This window comes from Metopolophium dirhodum, chromosome 1, assembly GCF_019925205.1.
Source record: "Metopolophium dirhodum isolate CAU chromosome 1, ASM1992520v1, whole genome shotgun sequence".
Lineage (NCBI taxonomy): Eukaryota > Metazoa > Arthropoda > Insecta > Hemiptera > Aphididae > Metopolophium > Metopolophium dirhodum.
The window spans coordinates 83487304-83510136 of NC_083560.1; the positions used below are offsets into that span (position 1 = coordinate 83487304).

The 22833-nt window shown below is 34.2% G+C and overlaps 2 protein-coding genes across 2 annotated transcripts; one reads left to right on the forward strand and one right to left on the reverse strand.

Annotated features, from left to right (window-relative positions):
- Nucleotides 1-2267: 2267 nt before the first annotated feature.
- LOC132942510 (uncharacterized) lies at nt 2268-4544 on the forward strand. The gene has a single exon (XM_061010957.1). The coding sequence runs from the start codon at nt 2268-2270 to the stop codon at nt 4542-4544; it is 2277 nt and encodes a 758-aa protein (XP_060866940.1).
- An 11034-nt stretch (nt 4545-15578) lies between these two features.
- Nucleotides 15579-21670, reverse strand: LOC132935564 (uncharacterized). Its single transcript, XM_061002157.1, has 2 exons — nt 21403-21670; nt 15579-17154 (listed from the first exon to the last, which is right to left on the reverse strand). Exons 1-2 carry the CDS (start codon nt 21587-21589, stop codon nt 16184-16186), a joined length of 1158 nt encoding a protein of 385 aa, XP_060858140.1. The 5' UTR covers nt 21590-21670; the 3' UTR covers nt 15579-16183.
- Nucleotides 21671-22833: the final 1163 nt, after the last annotated feature.

The following is a 22833-nucleotide window of genomic DNA, read 5'->3' on the forward strand; positions in this document are numbered from 1 at the left end:
TCTGGCACGTTTATACGTTTATTACCAGTTTTCATGTTCTCACCTTCACGCAATACGGTATGTATTGATATTCCTATAAATACATTCAATTTATTATAGGCATATTTTAATTTTTGATTTTTCAGCTTCATAACATATTCAACCACTTTACAATTATTATGATCATCACGAACTACAAATTCATCAAAAAAAAAAATACTTATCGACAGTGTCGTCCTGGCCATGGCCGGTTGGCCGCGAATGCGGCCGGGTCCCCTCCTTTTTTTTTTTTTTAGTGTCGTCAATTTTGTCCAGCATTTCTCTATGGCCTATAATATGATGAATAATAGTACAATGAAATTGTCTAGTAATAACTTGACTGCAGAATCCGATATCCAAGTTATGGAGACTTCTGTTGGAAAGAAATTAGCACCAGTGGACGTGGTAGATAACTCCATAAGTCTCAAGCTCTCTGCTGAGTTTGATAATTTGTACTACGTGTGGTGTACCGAGTACTAATAATTAACACATATACTATAGATTATATTAGACATCTTCTTTATTAATTGTCACACTACAACATTTCAGAACTACAGCAAGAGAGTAACAATAATGCATGAGACATTAACGAACAGCATTCAAACATAATCATAATAATAATAAATAACCTCAAACTTATTTATCATGGAATAATACATATTACATACATTACACTACGAGTTGGTTGCGTTCGCAGATGTTTATGGCCTTTCATTGTCTCAAATTGTCGACTCATCATCTTCTCAGTCAGTACAAAATCATTCAGCTAGTTTCGGAAACCTCTCAACATACAAATTTCCAACACGGAAGTTCCCTACATTTTCTGGGCTTCTGACTGAATGGCAGGGTTTCGAAGATTTGTTTACATCAATTTTATCTCACGCCCCAGCTGATCTTTCGGACGTCGAACGATTCGAGATCTTGAAAACTTCATTAGAAGGTGAAGCCTTGACGCTTATCGCACATATTCCTTTGACATCGGTAAACTATCAAAAGGCTTGGGAAGTATTACGTTCGCGATACGGAAATAAGCGTGACTTAGCTCGCATCCATCTGGACGCTCTGTTGTCCCCACATACAGTTAAGGCAAACGACGCGTCTTTAATTAAAACTCTAATCACATCTATTCAAGAGCACACTGCTGCCTTGGATAATTTGGACTTTATTACTCGGCAGTGGAGCCCAATTTTGGTCCACATTTTCGAAAATCATTTGGACTATGACCTTCGAGCGCGTTGGGAGATCACTGTGGGTGACCGACATCAACCGTCGATTTCCGATTTTCTTGAGTTTCTAAGAAGTCATGTACGATCAGCGGAAGCACGTGCTGGACAGTACACGTCGAGTTCGACGTCGTTCACGTCTCAGCAAAAACCTCCTCAAAAATAAAAATCGTTCACTACCAAATCTCGTCACCCAATTGCACCAAAGGTTTTAGCTGCTACTACCACCTCATCCACCGTGGTTACCTGTCCATTATGTACAAAACCACATACGGTCCGAAAGTGTCCAACTTTTCTTTCAAAATCACCAAACGATCGTTTTCAAATAGCCAAGACGCATCGTTTGTGCATAAATTGTCTGGGCACAGGACATGTTACTTCATTATACCCTTCAAAATATAAGTGCACAACTTGTGATCGGTCTCATAATAATTTGCTTCACTTTGACTCAAAGGAAAATCTTCCGTCCTCGTCCACGGTTCTCTCAGCAGACCAACCCGATGCTGGTCAGAGTGCCAAAGCCATGATTGTAAGAGGACAGCCTCAGAATGTAGTTTTACTCTCTACTGTCCTACTTGATGTGGTCGCTGCTGATGGCACCCGTCATTCAATTCGAGCCCTGTTTGACAGTGGTTCTCAAGCGAGTTTTATAACTGAACAAACTGCGTGTGTGTTGATGCTAAAGCGACAGCATTCGACAGTAGCAATTACCACGTTTGCCAGTAGTACAACGTCCCCAGTCCGTGGTCAAACAACCATCACTGTGATGCCACGTGGCCAACAAGCACCGTCGTTTTGCGTGGACACTTACATCGTCCCACAGGACCAACTCCTCAAGCTCCTATCGTGCCAGGACAATGGAGGCATATTCAAAACCTCTCCCTCGCTGATCCGTCATACCATCGTCCTCAGGCAGTCGATCTGTTATTGGGGGCCGATATCTTGCCAATGCTACTTCTAAATGGAAAAGCCACCGGCCAGCCTGGCGAGCCCATTGCCTTCGAGACTGTTTTCGGTTGGATTTTGATGGGACCTGTCGACAAAAATGCTCAGTCAACTTTCACTGCTATGTGTTTATCTGTTTCTGAAACTCTTGACTTGTCCATCAGGCGTTTCTGGGAGCTTGAAGAGTTACCTGTTGTTCGCCATCTCAGTCCAGATGAGCGTGCTGCTGAGGAAATTTATAAAAATACAACAACTCGGCTGAGTACAGGACGATTTATGGTGTCTCTTCCATTTCGGAAAGCATCACCTCTGTTAGGTGATTCAAAATCTATTGCCCTTCGCCGCTTCCAGGCACTCGAAAACCGATTGAATAATGATCCAACCCTTCAACGCCAGTACGCAGACTTCATGCAAGATTACCTGGACGCTGGTCACATGGAGCTGGTTCCACTCGAAAACACCGACAATGTGTTTCATTATTATATTCCACATCATTGTGTACTTAGGCCGGACAGTAGCACCACCAAGCTTCGTGTCGTTTTCAATAATTCGTCTCGTACAAGTGCTGGGTGTTCCTTGAATGAGAGCATGTATACGGGTCCGAAACTCCAGCCCGACATACAAATTGTTCTTCTTCGTGCACGGTTGTGGAAATATGTATTCATGACAGACATCAAACAGATGTATCGGCAAATTGTGGTGCGGCCTGCTGATCGAGATTACAAGCGAATTTTCTGGAGATTTTCGAAACATACCACAGTGCAGGAATACCGTCTCTGTACGGTCACTTACGGCACATCAGCGGCACCATATCAAGCTCTTCGTACAATTCAGGAATTGGCAATCGTTGATGGAAGACTCTTTCCCATCGCTGCGTCAATTCTCCTGAACGACACCTTCGTGGATGATATTCTCACTGGAGCTAACACCGAAAAGGATGCCCTTGAGTATCAGTCACAACTTATACAATTGTGCTCTTTAGCCAAGTTTGAGCTCCGAAAATGGGCCAGCAATAACGGTAATATCTTACACGCTGTTCCCACAGAAGCTCAAGCAATGTCTCCAGCACTTCTGTACAATGACAAAAATGAATGTGAATTAAAAATACTTGGTTTGAAATGGGATCCGAGAGCTGACGTATTTTCATTTGATACAAAACCATCGGCAACTGACCCGACAAAGCGGTCAGTTCTCTCTGACATTGCCAGAGTTTTCGATCCGTTAGGCCTTCTGTCTCCCATCACGTTCTGGACAAAACACGTCATGCAGTTGCTCTGGACCGCTGGTCTCAAATGGGATGACAAAATACCCACAGATCTTGCTCAATTATGGACACGATATCAATCAGAACTGAAATTGATTGAATCGATCTCTATCCCTCGTCGTATAACGGTCGAAGAGGCAACCAAAGTGCAACTTCACGCTTTCTCGGATAGCTCAGAGAAAGGTTACGCGGCGGCAGTTTACCTGCGAACACAAACAGCTACTTCAGCTTATTGTCACCTTGTAACAGGTAAATCCAAAGTAGCACCTCTAAAAAAGTCTACTATCCCACGTCTTGAGCTGTGTGGAGCTGTATTAGCCGCCAAACTATTACGTTTCGTAGCTGATACTTACTCGAAGAGTCTTCAAATTGATGAGTTGCATGCTTGGACGGACTCAACCACTGCGTTAGCCTGGATACAATCGTCACCACATCGTTGGGCCACATTCGTGGCAAATCGAACAAGTCAAATTCATGAATTCACCTCACCAGACATTTGGCATCACGTCCCCACGCAGTACAATCCGGTCGACTGTGCTTCCCGTGGACTATTCCCTTCGGAACTTGTTGATCACCCGTTGTGGTGGACTGGCCCTGCGTTTCTGGTAGAGTCACCGGAAAATTGGCCATCCGTTGTCCCTCGTTCAGACAACACAGATGCTTATGTTTCCATTGAAGCTCAAAAATGTACTGTTCTCCTAACAAAAACTACATGCTCAATTACTGATCTTCTGCATCGTTTCTCGTCGTTCGATAAAATTCTTCACATTGTCGCCTACTGTCTTTGTTTCTCGAAATCACGTCCTTCTGCATTCACACAAATTGTCAATGCGAGTGAACGAGAACGAGCCTTGTTGGGCTTAGTATATTCCGTCCAACAAACATCATATTCCGAAGACATATTCACGTTAAAAAACGGATTGCGTTGCTCTCCTGCCATTCGGAAATTAGACCCGTTCATTGATGAAAACGGACTTCTTAGAGTAGGTGGGCGTCTCACGAATGCTGATCTCCCATACTCTCATAAACATCCACTTCTCTTGCCATGCCAACATCGACTAACGTTGTTACTCATTGACTATCATCATCAGTGACTGAAGCACCCCGGATGCGTCTCCCTTCAAGCGCATCTACAACGTGAATTTTGGATACCGTCGGTACGGAAGATTATTCGATCTCGGATACGGCTCTGTACCTCATGTTTCCGCACCAGGCCGCGTGCAGTCCAGCCGAAGATGGCCAGTCTGCCGAGCTTTCGGGTGCAGCAAGTGAAACCGTTTGCAATAACTGGAGTGGATTATGCTGGACCAGTCACGTTGAAAGAAGCACGTGGACGAAGATCGGTTCCAAAGACAGCATAAATTTGCTTGTTTGTCTGTACCACAACAAAAGCGCTCCATTTAGAGCTGAGTTCGGATTTGTCCACAGAATGTTTTCTGATGTCATTTACTCGATTCTCCGCCAGACGCGGACCCATCAAGGAACTACACAGCGACTGCGGGACCAATTTCGTAGGAGCGTCACGATTATTGACCCCCCTACATGAATTTACTCATTCAAAAGGTTTTCAAGATAGTGTTCATCATCACCTTGCTAAACACCAAATAACTTGGCACTTCAATCCTCCCGCATCTCCCCATTTTGGGGGTTTGTGGGAAGCCGGAGTAAAATCCGTAAAGTCATTAATTCTTCGGTCCATTGGATTGCACAAATTGACGAGTGAGGAATTTTTGACACTTCTCACTCAAATAGAGGCAACATTGAATTCTCGCCCATTGTGTGCTATCAGCAACGACCCAGGTGACTTAGAAGCATTGACGCCCAGTCATTTTTTGACTCTTGAACCTTCCACCTCGCTGCCAGAACCAAGTCTCGTCAATCAACCTATGTCAAAGTATCAGCGATGGCGTCTCATTACTGATTTACATCGCCACTTCTGGACCAGATGGAAGAACGAATACCTCAGTAGTCTTCAACTTCGTAGAAAATGGACGGAACCAGGTCAAGACTTACGCATTGGTGAGCTTGTCCTCGTGAAAGAAGCGACGCATCCTCTACGTTGGCGGATTGGACGAATACGTGAACTCCATCCGGGCTCCGATGGGACTTCCAGAGTGGCCACTGTAGAAACTACTTCTGGACCGTTGACACGCCCAGCTGTCAAGCTCTGTCCACTCCCAATGTCTTGAAGGGATATTCCTTCAAAGTGGGCGGTGATGTTCGCACCAAGCAATTAACGCTTATCGCGGGACGCAAATCTGCGCTGCGGCGACATCGTCCCTCCTCTTCCGTCCACTCATCCTCTCTCCTTCATGCCGTTATTGAAATGTAAAAACGATTATTATAATTGGATTATTGTTATAATTTTTGATATCTCTATTCTCTTTGTGTTTTGTCTTATAAATTATCTGTCGGCCTTTTGCCTCAGATAGTATTATAATATTATCAATAGTTATTAGTACCTTTTTTGTTTACATTCAGCGGCCAACGCCCTTATTATCATTATTGTTTTTATTCAATTATTATTATTATTCGTGTTCTTTTTTGTTCCGTTGTTACAGCGTCCATACTTTTATATATATATTTTTTTTATGATCCGCTCATATAGCGATCTATAATATTGCTATTATAAAAATGTATACTTTGTGATCTGCTAATACAGCGATCCGTGATTTTTATGTGTGGTCCGCTATTAAAGCGAGTACCACAAAATATTCATTTATTTATTGTATATGTTATAGTGCACACGGTTGCTCTATTAGTATTATTTTTATTATTATATTGTATGGTGCTATAAAATATCTGAGCTGCTGAATAAAGATACGCTCTCCAACAAATCGTAAGTCTTTACTTTTCTTGTTATTCTCGTCGTCATTCTTGGGAGGTCGTTGTTGTCAACGTCGGTGCCGTCAGATTCCGCGCGTAAGTCCGCCAGCAACGTAGGTACATACGTTGTGTGAGAGGCCGCCCTAGGTCGTCAGGTCGACTTCATGTTACTACTGCGACCACATCGGTGCCATTAGTAGCTGCCGCATAAGTCCGCCAGCACCGTGCATACGGTGTGTGAGAGGCCGCCCCAGGTCGTCCAGGTCGATGTATGCCAACAGCGTCAATCAGTGGGTCGTCTCAAGACTGCAATAGGGTTAAGGTAGTTGTTAAGAATCATCCCTATTATTGTGAGCTCTGTGGTCATTGCACCAAACCGAATCGGCCACAGAGACCCCCTCCCCATAACTAGCCTGCACCTTCATCACTCCTTCGATAGTTCCTTTCCGTCGTCGTCGGTGTCGTCGTGGTGCGTAGAATTGCCTACCCACCAAACATTAGGCGAAAGCACATATGGTTGCCTACCTTTGACAAGAGTAGGCGGTAGGGGTGACATAGGCCAAACTCATTAACCAACTCATAACAAAATCGTTTCTCGGGCATCACCGAGTGGTCCTTCGGGTGTTACGGTCAAATTCTAGGGCGTAAACACATATGAAGAATCGATCGGTTCAGCTGATGATCCTACTTATACACTGAACAAAGATTTTTCTTCAAATGAAGAATGCTCAACGAGTGGTGATGATGGTGACGAGCAACAAAATGGTGCTCATATAGATAGCATATCCGTCGATTTCGAAGATATAACCAGTGATTGGGAAGACGATTTCAATGATATTGAAGATTTCAATTTTGATGAATATGGTGCTGGTGTGCAATTAGATATTACCGATGAGGCTACCCCGCCCCGTACGACGTTTTCATGAAGATCTGGGACGATGAGGTAATGCAACTTATTTTAAAGTCATCTAATAAATATGGAGAAAAACTTAGCTATTTAAAACGCCCCCATATGAAAAATAGTCGTGTACAAAATTACAAAGAAATTTCAATGCTCGAATTGCAAAAATTTTTTGGATTGTGTTTATTGAGAGCGGAACTTGGTATACCTGTACTTAGGCAATGTTTCGGAAAAGATCCATTGAACTATCATCCTATAATTTCCTTCACAATGAGTGGGAGAAGATTTGAACAAATATTAAGTGCTCTAAATTGTTCTGAAGGTTTTCCAGTTGAAGTAAATGACAGACTTGTAAAAATATCTCCACTTTTTAATATGATCATAAAAAATTTTCAATCTTCTCTCCATCAAAAAATTTGTCACTTGACAAATCTATGATGCTCTGGAGAGGCCGTTTAATATTTCGTCAGTATATTAAGAACAAACGACATAAATATGGAATAAAATTCTATGAACTTTCCACTACCGATGGATATGTACTTTCAGCAGAAATATATAAAGGGAAAAATATAGAAAATACGTCAACGTCAAAAGTAAACGATTTAGTTATGAGACTAATGAGACCATTTTTAAATAAAGGTCATCATCTTTTTATGGACAATTTTTATAATAGTGTGGGCTTATCAAAAATATTACTTGAACATAAAACACATACAATTGGAACATTAAGGTCCAATAGAAAATTAAATCCTACACGAATCACAGGTAAAGATGTTAAATTTAAGAAAGGAGACCACAAATTTGCGAGAAAGAGTCCTGTTTATGTTAGTGGATGGAAAGACAAAAGGGACGTTTTCACCATAACTACTGGATGTCACCCTGTAATGGTCACTGTAAAAAACAAGAGAGGGATAGAGGTTCAAAAGCCAAAACAAATAATAGAGTACAATCATGGGCGGGTAGGCCTACCGGGAAACCGGGAATTTCCCGGTGGTCCCCCCTTCGTATTTCGGTAATGGGGCCCTTTAATAAAATGCAATTACCTACGATAGAAATAATTTGAAATATCAAATAAAATATTATAATCTTATATCTCATATACATTAGGTACTATCTGTGGTCTTTTTCAAAACATTTCTTATCGGCCCGCAGCCGCCGCGCTCTCACAACTACATCGTCGATTAATGGTTGGCGGCGGGTAGTGGGTCACGGTTGAAACTGGTAACTGGTGAGGTGGGTAATGACTCACAAATAGGTTGTTGTAGATACTATTTTTAGAATAATCTAAACTAAACATTGGACTTTTTCAATGCTATCGTGTATTTGTGTGCGGTAATATAATGTAATATTTACTATCATCACAAACAAATTGTAGAATTATAATTATTATATACTTATTGCACTATTGCAAACATAACGTTTCTACTAACTCGCGATTACTCGTTAGTCATTTTTTTTGATAATTTAAGTTATATAGTTGATCAGTATTTAGTGTTATATATTATATTCCTTAGTTCTTACACATTGCATAGTACATACAGACATACAGTTAAAACAGACGTTTACGTGCTGTTTTATTTTTTTCAATGGGCAATTCCAAAAAATTACATAAAAGCGGAAGTGCTAAACGAAAAAAAAAGGAGAAAGAGATGCTTAGAAAGGAAAGTCAAAACCCTAATCAAAAAAAATTAAATTTTGTAAAATCAAGTAAGTATTCACATTGGTTATATTATATATTATATTGTATAATAACTAAAATTACACTATATTTTATATAGATATCTTAATATCATTATTACATTTGATAGGTAGCAATTAGCAGTATAAAATAAGGTAAATTGATGCATTAATTGTATTGTATTTAATTTTGGAATAATGTTAGGACTTCAGAATTAGTTTAATTAAAAAACAAAATTATAATAATATAAAACATTAGATATATTATGTTTTAACTGAATAATTTTATAAATATACTTTCCACTTTTCATCTTTAGGTGACAATAATTTGAAAAAATGTAGCAGTAGTGTAATTTAAAATGAAAGAGAAAATCTGAATAGTGATAATGGTAATTTCTAGTTATTTTTCCATACTTATTTACCTAAACTATTTTAAAAATGAAAACTTCCCTTTCTAGATGTCAATTCTTCAAAACAGGATATTAAAGATATTGAAAATGTTGATACCATGGCAATAGTTGAAACCGAGGTTGAAACCTGTTCAAATATTGATAATGGTACCTATATAATATTATATACCTAATTTTTAATTATATAAATCTAATTTCCAATTATCATCTGTAGGTGACAGTAATTTGAAAAAAATATAACAGTACTGCTATTGAAAATGAAAGAGAAAATCTGAATAGTGATAATGGTAATTTCTAGTTAACTTTTTTACCTAAACTATTTTAAAAACTAAAACTACTTTCTAGATGTCAATGCTTCAAAACAAGACAATGAAAAAAATCAAGTTAATACAATTGAAAATGTTGAAAATGTTGATACCATGGAAATAGTTAAAACCTGTTCAAATATTGATAATGTACCTATATAATATACACCTACATTTTTTTTTATTTATTTATTGTAAATTAAAATGTTTCAGCACACTGAGTGCTATTACAAGTATTATACAAATATATAATTGTGTTAATAATAATAGTTAATAATAAATGTTATACGTAAATTTGAATTCTATAATTTTAAACAAGTATAACTTTTTTTTTTACAGAGGCTACTGATATGTTTATAAAACCTAGAAGTATTAATTTTACAAGCTTTTGGTCATTCCATCCTCATCAACCGAAAACCAACATTCCATTCAGACCTTCAAAATTGTACAACCGTAAGGATGGAGGTCATCGTAAATGGATATCTTATTGTGTTAAGAAAAAAGCTTTATTTTGCAATATATGTCTTTTTTATGGTGATGGTTCTGGATCATTTTCCAAAGGATTTTCTGTCTGGAAACATGTTTATGAGCGAGTCAGTGATCACGAAGAAACAATAACACACAAATTAAATGTTGATGCTCATTTGATGAAAAAGCAATTTTCCTCGGTGGATTCACTTTTAACACACGGACTTGGTTCAATAAGAAAAATACAAGTTGAAAACAATCGAAATGTATTACTTCGTCTTATTGATGTGTTAAAGTTAATTGGAAAGCGCGGACTAAGTTATAGAGGTAAAACAAACGAGGCTGCTTATTCACTCGACGATTCTTCCTTAGACCATGGCAATTTTTTGGAAATAACTTTACTTATTAGTAAATATGATTCCTTGCTTAAATCACATTTAGATAAAGTTGTAAAAAAAAGTTTAAAATGTCATAATTCTGGAGCCCAACAAGGAGGAGGTCAAGTTACTTTTTTATCAAAAACTACAATTAATTATATTATTGAAATTATTGCTAAAAATATCAAATTTACAATTTCTAATGAAGTGAAATATGCTGTAATATATTCTGTACAACTCGATACAACACAAGATATATCTGTTACAGATCAATGCTCAATAATATTAAGATATGTAAATGGTACATCTGTCTTTGAAAGATTAGTTGGTATGGTAAGGTGTAGCTCAAGTAAAGGCTCTGATTTTGTTGAGTTACTCTTAAAAGTTCTCAAAGATATGAATCTAGACACAAAATGCTGTATAGGAAACGCAACCGACGGAGCTGCAAATATGCAGGGAGTTTATAATGGATTTTCCACAAAAATAAGCGAAGCAGCAGTTGAACAAGTACATGTATGGTGTTATGCACATGTATTAAATTTAGTTATTAGTGATATTACAAGCAAAATTGTCCAATCTATTTCTTTGTTTGGTATCTTGCAAGGATGTGCGGTATTTATACGTGAGTCATATAAACGTATGGACAACCAAAAATTCCAAAAAAAAAATATGTACAATCGGCGAAACAAGATGGTGGTCCAAAGATGCAGCATTGACAAAGGTTTTTGGACAATTTAATGAACCCGAAAATGGATTGTATGTTGATCTCATAACTACATTAGATGAAATTGAAAACAATTTAGGTACAACTCCAGATGCTCGATTCAAGGCAAAAAATTTAAAAGAAGGTTTGTTAAAATATGAAACTATTTTAATTGCCCAAATGCGAATTTTTAAAAAAAAACCACTCCTCTATCAAAATATTTACAAGGGCATGGAGTTAATATAATTGCAGCTTATCAAATGGTGAAACAAACTTTGAATGATTTACAAGACTGTGCCCGCCAATTTCAATGTATAAAAGAAGCAGCCAATACTTTTGTTGAATATACCAATAAAAAATTTGATGAAATGGAGAATAATACTTTAGAAATTCTAAATGAGTTACCTCACATTAGAGTAAGAAAAAAAAAAGACAATTTACTGACTATGAATCAATAGATGATCCTATTACAGATCCATTACGTGCATTTGAAATCAATGTTTATAACCAAGTATTTGATACTGTTATTGAAAGTATTTCAACAAGATTTGAAAAACATGAACAACTATGTGCCGATTTTTCTTGTCTCGACCCAAACAATTTTCAACCAGATTTACCACTTCCAACAAATGCTTTAATAAAAGTATATGAAAAAATCAGAAATTTTATTCCGGACATAACTTACGATGATCTTAGAAATGAATATGTTGACTTTACATCTAAATGGAGAGAATTGAAAAAAACCATTGCTTGTGTGTATGATGAACTAAATAATCAAGTTACTGATGATGGTGATGATTTAGAAAATGGTAATCTATATTTATTTTTACATAAATATTAATAAATAAAATCATTAATAATTATGTTATATTTTATTTTATGTTTTGTTCTAGGACTCAAGAGTGATGATGATATTATAGTATGTGTGCATAGTGCCAGTACCAAGTATTGTGTAACTTGCTGTTATGAAGTGTTGGTGAAATATAATTTATACGCAAATACATATCGTGGCCTCTATTTTGCATATAAATTTATGCTTACTTTATCCATTACACAAGTAGAATGTGAACGTACATTTTTGAAATTAAAATTTGTAAAAAAATATTTAAGAAATACAATAGGTCAGAATGTATTAGAGGGTATGTTGCTAATGAATGTAGAGAAAGATATTCTCAACAAAATTGATTCCGAAGACATCATAAATAAATTAGGAGCTAGGAGCCCAGTATTTGGTAGAATGTTACTATTTTAAAATGAAAAACTAAATTTGATTAAATAGCAAAAAACTGTTTTATTATACATTGTTGGTTATGTGTTATGCTTTATTTTGATGCGGTACTTAATAAAATTCACATAGTAATGTACTTGCGAGCGAAGGGAGCGACTTTTTTTTCATGTGTGGGGCCCCTTTGTAAAATTTCCCGGTAGACCAAAATTGGCCTATCCGCCCACGAGTACAATTTAAATATATCTGGTATAGATCAAATGCTGTGATCAAATGCTATCATATTATTCAAGTCCGAGAAAAACCATCAAGTGGTACAAGAAAGTAATGTTTCATCTTCTTGACATGGCTTTGTGGAACTCATTCTACATCTATAGAAAAAAATGTCCACAGTACAAAGGACGTTATATTGATTATCATCGTGAAATCGTCAGAAGGCTTATTCATTTACCAACTGATATTATAGATGGACGTCAATTGATCAAAAAAGACAAAGGAAAAAGCAGCACTAATTCAAACTTTCCTAGTCACTCTCAAGAGAAGATACCACTACCCGAAGGTAGTATGAGTATTTTACATTTTTTTTATTTATTATGAATCGCGTATTTTAATTTGCTTTAATTTTACTATAGGGTGGACAATAAAAACATATTTCTTGAGTTGTCGGGAATGTTACAAAAAAAAATAAGAAAAAATACGTCTTGGAGGTGCAAAGATTGTCCCTCAAATCCTCCATTATGCCCAGGACCATGCTTTGCAAATCACCACTTATAAGTTATATACCTTATAATTATTCTTATATAAATGTATACATTATAACTTTATATATATCATTTATAATCATTAAAATATAAATTGAATAATCAATCATACTCATAAATGTTATTTTATTTTTATAATTGTTATAAAAAAAAGGATTGACCTAAATTGTTTAGGTATATATCCTAATAATAATACAGAAATATGAATGTATTTACGTAACTGCTATAGCAGTCATATGACCATACGAATAGAAAAAAAGTCACTGATGGGCTTCAACTGCTATAGCAGTTGTATTTTTTTCTATTTTCATTGTTTGTATTCTTTTAAATTAAAAAGAAAAGCTTTGACTCATTTCTTATTATAAGCAATTGTTAATGAGATATACAAGTGATGATGAAATTACAGCCAGATGCATGACTGCTATAGCAGTCATGTCCGTCAATGTGTTAAACGAATGATTTCCATCGTGTCGGCTTTGCGTTAATATTGTATTATAATGCTATTATTTATAAATATTATATAATGTTTTTCTCGCATCCCATCGAGTATCGACTATAGTTATAAGAATATTGTCGACTAATATAACTAGGATAATAGTGATAATACGTACACACTACACAGCTATGATTATTGATTTGTTATTTTATTAATCAGACTGCTCACTGCTGTAGTCATGTACTCGCGTGCTGTCGATTATTGTTAATTGTTATTTGTTATGCGATATATTTGATGTTATACTGTTGTCTATTGTTAATTTATTTACCATGAATTTGTGCAATTAATTTATGAACATGAAACGTATATATAAATCTGGGGCCGCAAAAAAGGCAGAAAGAAATAAAAAAGCATTATTAGCGACCCAATCGGCAATCATCCCCACATCAAAAAAAATTAAGTTTTCCTACACTGGAACAAGTGCAGCGTGTTAAGATTGCTGAGAATAGTACGAAAAGTAAGTTTTAAATATGTTGATTAAGACTTTTTGGGTTTTATTTAGGATATTGTGTATGCAGTGAATAAGAATTTCTTGTTTTTTCAGACTAAAATATACACTGTCATTTTAATAATAACAATAGAATTTTGCAAATTCACAGTCTTTAAGACATGAATATACCAAAAGGATGATTTAGTGCAATTAATATTTACACAATTTAAAAAAATTAAAATATAAAAATTTGAAACAATTAAAATATGTTTATTGCAATCTTGCAAAATTATAATAAATTTAAATTTAAAAAATTTAAAATCAAAGTTAGTGTATTCGGTAGGTAATTGCAGTCTTTAGTAGGTATACAGAAAAGAACTGATAGAAATTAACTATCAAAAATTGATAGAGACGATAGCATATTCATCTAATGAATTAAAAAAATTACTTATTTAAAAATTGTGTTTTATTATTCAAAATATTCTTACTAGGTAGGTTAGGTTAGGTTTTATTTCAAAAATAATTAGTTGTAAAATTGCTTTTATATTTAAGTTAACTCATGAATCATGATTATGATATATATTATGATCCATATTGGTAAAAATGTAAAGTACCTATATTTAAAGAAGTATCTTAATATGTTGTTTCAACAAAATACAGTGTACATTTTTTGGGGGCCCCTTAAAAAAACTGATCCATGGGCCTTTGGTAAGCCAGGCCGACACTTCTTATCGATTTAATAAAAGAAAAATTCATAAACAGCAATAATATTAATAACAATGTAACCATTTACACAGCTGCAAATATCAACAAAATTAAACGCACCGTGAATAGTTATATGCATGGACAAGTTTACCTGTGTACAGCAATGTTTTACCAAGTAAGAGGAAATTACAGTTCACAAATTCAAATAATTAATTTAATTGCATTTTGTCTTCTATTTCAGTTACCAACAACTCTGTGGGCAAAAACTACTCCAAAACATTTAGGCACAGCACAAAGAACCGAAATATTCGATAAATTATGAAAAAAAAAATATATTCATTAATCAATTCTTAAATACTATAACATTAAACACCACGACACAAGACATAAACATTGACTGAACCCACAACATACAGACTTACAAATGACAATTACACAAACGACACAACTCACAACATTAACATTTGACGAACTTATGACAATAACATTAAACGAACAACCTGAACTAACACATTACAAACAACTGCCAACAAACATTCAAATAACAACAAACACTGACTCTATCAAAAGAAGCCCACTTTTAAAATATAATATTGATGATTATAACAATTAAAAAATATATAGTAGGAGCAAAACATTGTCTTGTGTAACAACACTACACACAATATATGCAACCAACCAGATTACAGTGTTTCATGGACAAAATTACCGCGACAGATAATACCTGAAACCTGTACTGCTATTCGTAATGTTCTGTGGAGAGATCATTTAGGCCCGATGCACACGTGCGTTTTTCGCCGCTGCGGTGCCGCTGCGGCGCCGCAGTTGTTGAATACACACCATTGCGTTTTTGATGCGGTAACCGCACGTCATCCAGTCGCCCGAGACGGCCTTCAGCATGGAACACTTTAGTTAGTTTTTAGTTGCCATTCAGTTACCAACTATGGAGGTTTATTACAAAAAAAAGGCAATTTTAGCTTACTTGGTGCACAAAAAATATGTACGGACGTATGATAGACGTTACTGGGTGCACCCATTTACAGATTCTAGATTATTAAGAGGTGAATTTTATACTACATTTAGTGATATAAGAGAAAATCCAGAAAAGTTTTTTACTTATTTTCGAATGAGTGTTCGCTCGTTTGACGAACTAGCAACAAAAATATCTCCAAAGCTAATCTCTCAAGACACGTGCATGAGACTCTCTATACCACCACTAGAAATGATTGCAGTAACTTTGAGGTAAGTTAATTCTATTGTTATTATTTATTTGCGTAAGTAAGTACTGAATGTATATATAATATAATATATTATATAAAAGGTATAAACGTGAAAAACATATTTATTTACTTTTTAAAAATATGGGGTTTAACATTACAAAATATAGGTACACGTAGGAAAAGTATAAGTAATGTACCAAATAAAATAATATTACTTTGTTAAATATTTTTAATTGATGTCAAGACTATCTTCTTCACTAATACTGTAATTGTTTCCAATTGATATACATGGAGATGTAGGATTGGAATCCATCCCATAGTTATTTGATTGTGGAAGTGGAGCAGAATATGTGCCAGGTTGAGTATATCTTGGCGGGCTTTGTTGCATGTTATTTGATTGAGGAAGTGGAGCAGAATATGGACCAGGTTGAGTATATCTTGGCGGGCTTTGTTGCATGTTATTTGATTGAGGAAGTGGAGCAGAATATGGACCAGGTTGAGTATATCTTGGCGGGCTTTGTTGCATGTTATTTGATTGAGGAAGTGGAGCAGAATATGGACCAGGTTGAGTATATCTTGGGGGCCGTTGTTGCATGCAATTGGGAGTTTGATGTTGGTATGATGCAATTTGAGGAGAGTAGTTTGATAACTGTGATGTTTGATTAGCATATAAATAATCCTGATTAATTCGTGGATAACCATAGTTTTGTGGCGGTAAAGTTGCAGCCCTCATCCGTTTTATAATATTTAGTACCTCACAGCGGAATTCTATTTTCTGGTCTTCTGTTAAATTTGCAATGGATGGCAATATGCTGTCGAAAAAAGACCTGTCTGGATTTGGTTCTGGAGCTGGTGTTGTAATAATTTGACTAGGAATAGGAGTGTTTAAATAATCTATTAAAGATGACTCTAAGTCGTGTTTGCGTTTTTTTGATGAACTGCTTTGTGTGTATGAGGGAGGTGTTTCAGCTTCTTCGTTAGATTGGTTTGCTAATAATTCTGTATCCTCCTGTTCGTCGTTCCCATCAAAACTACCCTGTGTATTGGTTATGGCCCCGGCTGTTAGTAAAAAAGATAGCTGACGATCATAAATGTAACGTCTACCTAAGTTGGAACCCTGTCCTGACGTCGTTTTGTTTTTTTTTTTACTTTTAGTGTAATTGTCTTTTATGTTTCTCCACTTTTTGATAAGTTTTTCACCTAAGAAAAAATAAATTTATATAATTTGTGGAAGTATACAAGTGCAAGTTGAAAAAGGTGTGTAAGTGGATGTCACTCTGCTGTATAGTATGTTACAAATGGGTCACTGTGTAATGGATGGTATTAAATTGGAATTCAATGATATAATATGTATTCACAATTATAGAAAAAAACCTAAAATCATTGGAAAATGAAAATTCCGTAAACAGCTCAAGATAAATCAAAATATTTTAAAAATGTTATGGTGTATAGAAAATGCTAATATAAACATTCAGTCAAAATTTCATGTATATACGGTCATTTCTTTTAGAGTTATACCAAAAACCAAAATCAATTTTGTCGAAAATCGGGTTTGCGTAAAAATTCCCATTTTCCGTTAATTTTTCATTTGTGTTTCTCGATTCTTTCGAAAATTACCGGGAAATTTTAGATTCTGAGTGAAGCGATGAATGTATTGATTTTACAATGATGTGTGTTTTTTTTTTTTTTTTTTATATTTTTTTTATTTTTTTTTTGTGTCTGTCATCACCTTTTAGGACAGTAAAAGTGCTTGGATTTTCTTCAATAGTAACTTTTATGATAGGAAAGTGAATCTAGTTGGTACTTTGGGGGGTGAAAAGTAAAAATTTCCCAGTAGTTTTCACAAGCGACGTGAAAAACGAAAGAAAAATTAAGGAAAAACGGGAATTTTTACGCAAAATCTGTTTTCGAGAAAATCGATTTTGGTTTTTGGTGCTATTCTAAAACAAATGACCGTAGGTGCATGAAATTTTGACTGAATGTTTATATTAGCATTTTCTATACACCATAACATTTACAAAATATTTTGACTCTTTTTGAGCTGTTTACGGGCATTTTCAGTTTTCAATTTTTTTAGTTTTTTTTCTATAAATATCAATAAAGTTTTATTTGTTGGGCCATAAAGCGTATAATATATTGTTACAATAGCAGTTGAAAAATGTTAAAAATACAAAGGTACAATTTTTTTTTATAAGCATTTAAAGTTTGAATTTTGACAACATTTATCAAATTTAAAATTTAATAATTATTTTGTAGTTAAAAATTTGTAAAAGATTCAACTTTTATAGCTAAGGATTGAAAATTGAAAACAAGGTTCCACGTAAATAGATTATATATAAATTACTTTATTCACAATAATATCATCAAATATACTTGGTAATATCATAGGCTGACTGACCGTTTTCGCTCAGAATCGTTTTTCTTATACAATGATATTATATCATTGAATTCAAATTTAACACCATCCATTACAGTGACACACTTGTCACATACTGTACAGCAGAGCGACATATACATACCCACCTTTTTTACTTTTGACCCCCCAAAGTACCAACTAGATTCACTTTCCTATCAGAAAAGGTACTATTGAAGAACATCGAAGCATTTTTACTGTCCTAAAAAGTGATAACAGACACAAAAAAAAAATAAATAAAAAAATAATAATAATAAAAAACACACATCATTGTAAAATCAATACATTCTTTCGCTTCACTCAGAATCTAAAAATATATGAGTATAATTATATGAGTCGTAATTTCATTACAGGTACTTGGGAAGTGGCTGTGATCAGATAGATTTACATTTAACTTATAGGATAGGACACTCAACTATTGGAAAAATTTTGAGAAGAGTTTGCGGTGTTATATGGGAAGTATTACGATCTGAAACATTTCCTGAGCTGAAGGAAGAACAATGGAGAGATATAGCTGATGGATTTCAAAATCACAGTCAGTTTCCCAATTGCTTAGGGGCAATCGATGGCAAACACGTTAGAATTCGTAAACCGAAGATGAGTGGGTCACTTTTTTATAATTATAAAAATTATTTTTCAATTGTTTTGCTCGGCATCGTAGATGTAAACTACAAGTTTATTTATATTGACGTTGGCGCTTTCGGTAAAGAATCTGATAGTACGATTTTTGAAAAGACAAATTTTTATAAGGCACTTGAAAATAATACACTGAACATTCCAAAAAGCCGACCCCTTCCAGGTACTAATATAAATATGCCTTACACATTTATTGGTGATGAAGCTTTTTCCCTTTCGTCGAACATCATGAGACCTTACAGTGGAAAAGTATTGTCTCATAAGAAAAGGGTTTTTAATTACAGACTTTCCAGAGCTAGGAGGCATGTTGAAAGTGGGTTTGGTATAATGTCAAATAAATGGAAAATATTTCATAAGCCCATAAATGCTAACTTGGATTTAGCCATTCAAGTGGTAAAAACATGTTGTTCACTGCATAACTATGTTAGAGTAAGAGATGGAATCAACATACAAGATGTCATGAGTGTTACAGGATTTGTTGACGCAGAACAAGATGGAGGAACAAGTACAACTAACCAGTATATTCAAACGAGAAATAAGTTGGCTGATTATTTTGTTTCGGATGTTGGCAGTGTTCATTGGCAAAATAATTACATTTAAGAACTTTTTTTTTAATGTTATTTAAATTAAAAAATAATAATTTATACTATATTTAAATTTGGTTGAATTTAGGTATTGTCATAATATTTTAGGGAGTTTAAATTTACATGTACAATTGTTTTTATAAAATATTTGTTACTTTTTTTTAATATAATATAATGTAATATAAAATATGATGGGTAAGAGAAATATACAAAAAAAAATTATAAATTATAATATAATAGTTGCTAATTGTATAGTTCACCTAAGGATTTACTTAATTTGTCAACCCAATCAGAAATGTATGTCTTACGCCGATACTCACAAATGGCGCTGTAATGCGCCTGTACTGGCTATCAACAGTCGGCTGGCCCTTACGGGCACAGTACTGGCTAAAATTGTATCCAGTACTGCACTAATACTGCAAAACTAGTACTGGCAGCCAGTGTTAACTCAATCAAAGTTTCGACAGTTTTTCATACTTATCAAATAGCTATCAATTGACAATATTATCATAGTATTTAGCAAGCCTGGGCATTAACGAGTTTAAAATGTTAAAGTTAAGTTAAAAAGTTAATTTTATCTTAACTTTTTAACTTAACTAGTTACTTTTGGATATTCATTAACTTAACTATTAACTTATTAAATTTACTTTTTAACTAACGTGAAATCAACGAGTTGATTTTCATTTTACAGAATAAGTTAAGTTAATTTTTAAAAATTTTATATTTTTCCAATCACTCTGTACTCTAAAGAAACACCCTGTTTTATATTATTATTAAATAAATAAATTATATCAAGTAACAATACAAATATAGACATAATAATATAGTCCCATTATGACTATATGGCATTATGATTTATGGGTATATTATTGTTATTGATAACCAAAGTCGCCATTTCGGGAAAAAAATATAAATCCAAAAAATAAACCAAGCCTAAAAATAAACAAAAACCAATTATCGATATTATGATTTTGTGTGATGTGGTCCTGAAATTGTATCAGTGTTCAGTTGTGAACTTTTGGTTATACACGAACGACACAAACAGTATGCAGTATGCACGTTTATAATTTATTAAAATATAATATACTATATAAAATATAATAACTATATCTATATGACTAAAATGTGTATGCTGAAATAATAAAATATTATATAATTATCCAACTATTTCAATGTATTTATAATCTTTTTCTTTAAATTATATGTTATATTTTAGTATTTTACTAAGTATGTAATACCTAGTACCTATCTATTTAATAAAATATTTAGTGATTATTTATTAAACACAGTAATATTCCATTTCAAACCCACACACACAAATAGTATCTGTTTTCAATGCTTGATTAAATAATATTAATTCATTATTTTTATAGGTATTTATTTACTACTTATTATATATAGGTAAGGTAACTACTGTTCTTTTTTTTAGAAATGAAAATTTCAATGAAGTTCAATAATATACTGTATAGAGTATAAACATTTTTTCTAGTCACAGTCCAAAAATTAGTTTTGGGTTTCAGGGTTTGTAAGAAATAAAATATGCGTAAAAAAAAATTAACTTTTTTTTAACTTAATAAAAAATTTAAAAAAAAATGTGTATTAACTTTTAACTTAACTGAGTTAACCTAAAATTAAATTAACTTTTAACTTTTAACTTATTGTTATTGGTACATATTAACTTAACTTAACTGAGTTAAAAAAAATCATTAACTTGCCCAGCCTTGGTATTTAGAATACTTTATAAATTTGTAACTACAAAATAATAGGTGCATTTTCGAGATTTTGACGAATTTTAATAATATTGCGAATACTTACATATATCATTTCTTTCTTTGTCGTCCTTTTCATCAAACGATGGAAAAAAATTCTGACAGATGCTTATCCAAGCACTTCTTTTTTTGGTCCTATCGTGATAATTTTCATCAGCGATGTTCCAAATTTCTTTATGCCTTTTGACTTCACCGATCAACAACTCGATGTCAACATCGTCAATTTCGGACATCTTGCGTGGAAAAATCGGGCGTGTGCACGAGTCGATATACAACAATGTACTACTGAACCGGATTTGCGTGCGCGGTGCCGTTGCGGCGACGTTGTTATCTGCGGCAGACACCGAACGCAGCGGTGACGCAGCGGCGCCGCAAGACGTGTGCACGCACGTATTGATCACATATTAATTACGCCGTATTTGCGGCGCCGCAGCGGCACCGCAGCGGCAAAAAACGCACGTGTGCATCGGGCCAAGGTAAATAAGCGTTTTTTTTTCATTGTATTTATATAATTGTCGATGCATTTTTTTGCATATAATTATCTCAATTATCTAGTTTAGCACCAAATCGAATTTGTAATTGTTTTTTTCAGAAACCTAAGTATTTTAAGGAGTTAAAAACGGTAGGGCAAAAATGTATTTATGGAAATCATTAGTTTTTAAGTTATAGCCTTACCAAGTTCAAGATTTGGCAAGTTCATGGTATTGGCGGAATTTCAATAAGTGCATATCTATTTAAGGTGCCTAACTGGGTTTCAAACAAGGCATCAAAGATTATTTTTTCTGCGTATATTCTCATCATTGGGTCTAAAGTACGAAGTTTTCCTGCAAAATTTTTACCTGTAACATCATGGGCATCTTCAGGATTTGAAAACTTAAGATTCTCTCCAACTAAAGTGAACTCTTCATCAGCCTTGTTATTCATCTCTTGTGAATTTTTTTTCCTTTTACGATTATCATTTTCGGTCAATGAGCTATGGAACAAGAAGAAATAGGACTAAATATGTGTACATTTGCATCTGTTTCCTGAAATTCTTGACTGACTTCATCGCTATCGTTGTTCTAAAAAAAAATAACTTCTTGTCACTTATTAGCTATCGCGTATTTTTGTTGTAACGTATTTATTTGTTTTAATACTTTTCATAAAATATCAACATTATACCACATTATCCATACAAAAAACTTTTTTTTTTTAAAATCTTATTTGTACAAAATAATTACATACTTTGTTGAATGGTCCCACCGAATATTATTTATTTACATTATTATTTGATGTGCGTATTTATACATTTATTGTAAATTCAGGATTTCTATTATTATTATTATTAATATTTTTTTAGTATTTAGTAGCTTTTATATTTTATAGTGCAATACAATATAATATAATATAATAGTAATACAATAGTAATAACCAACTCAATATAATAATAATACGCATTCTCATGAGTTTTTTTTTGTTTATAATAATAATTTGTTTG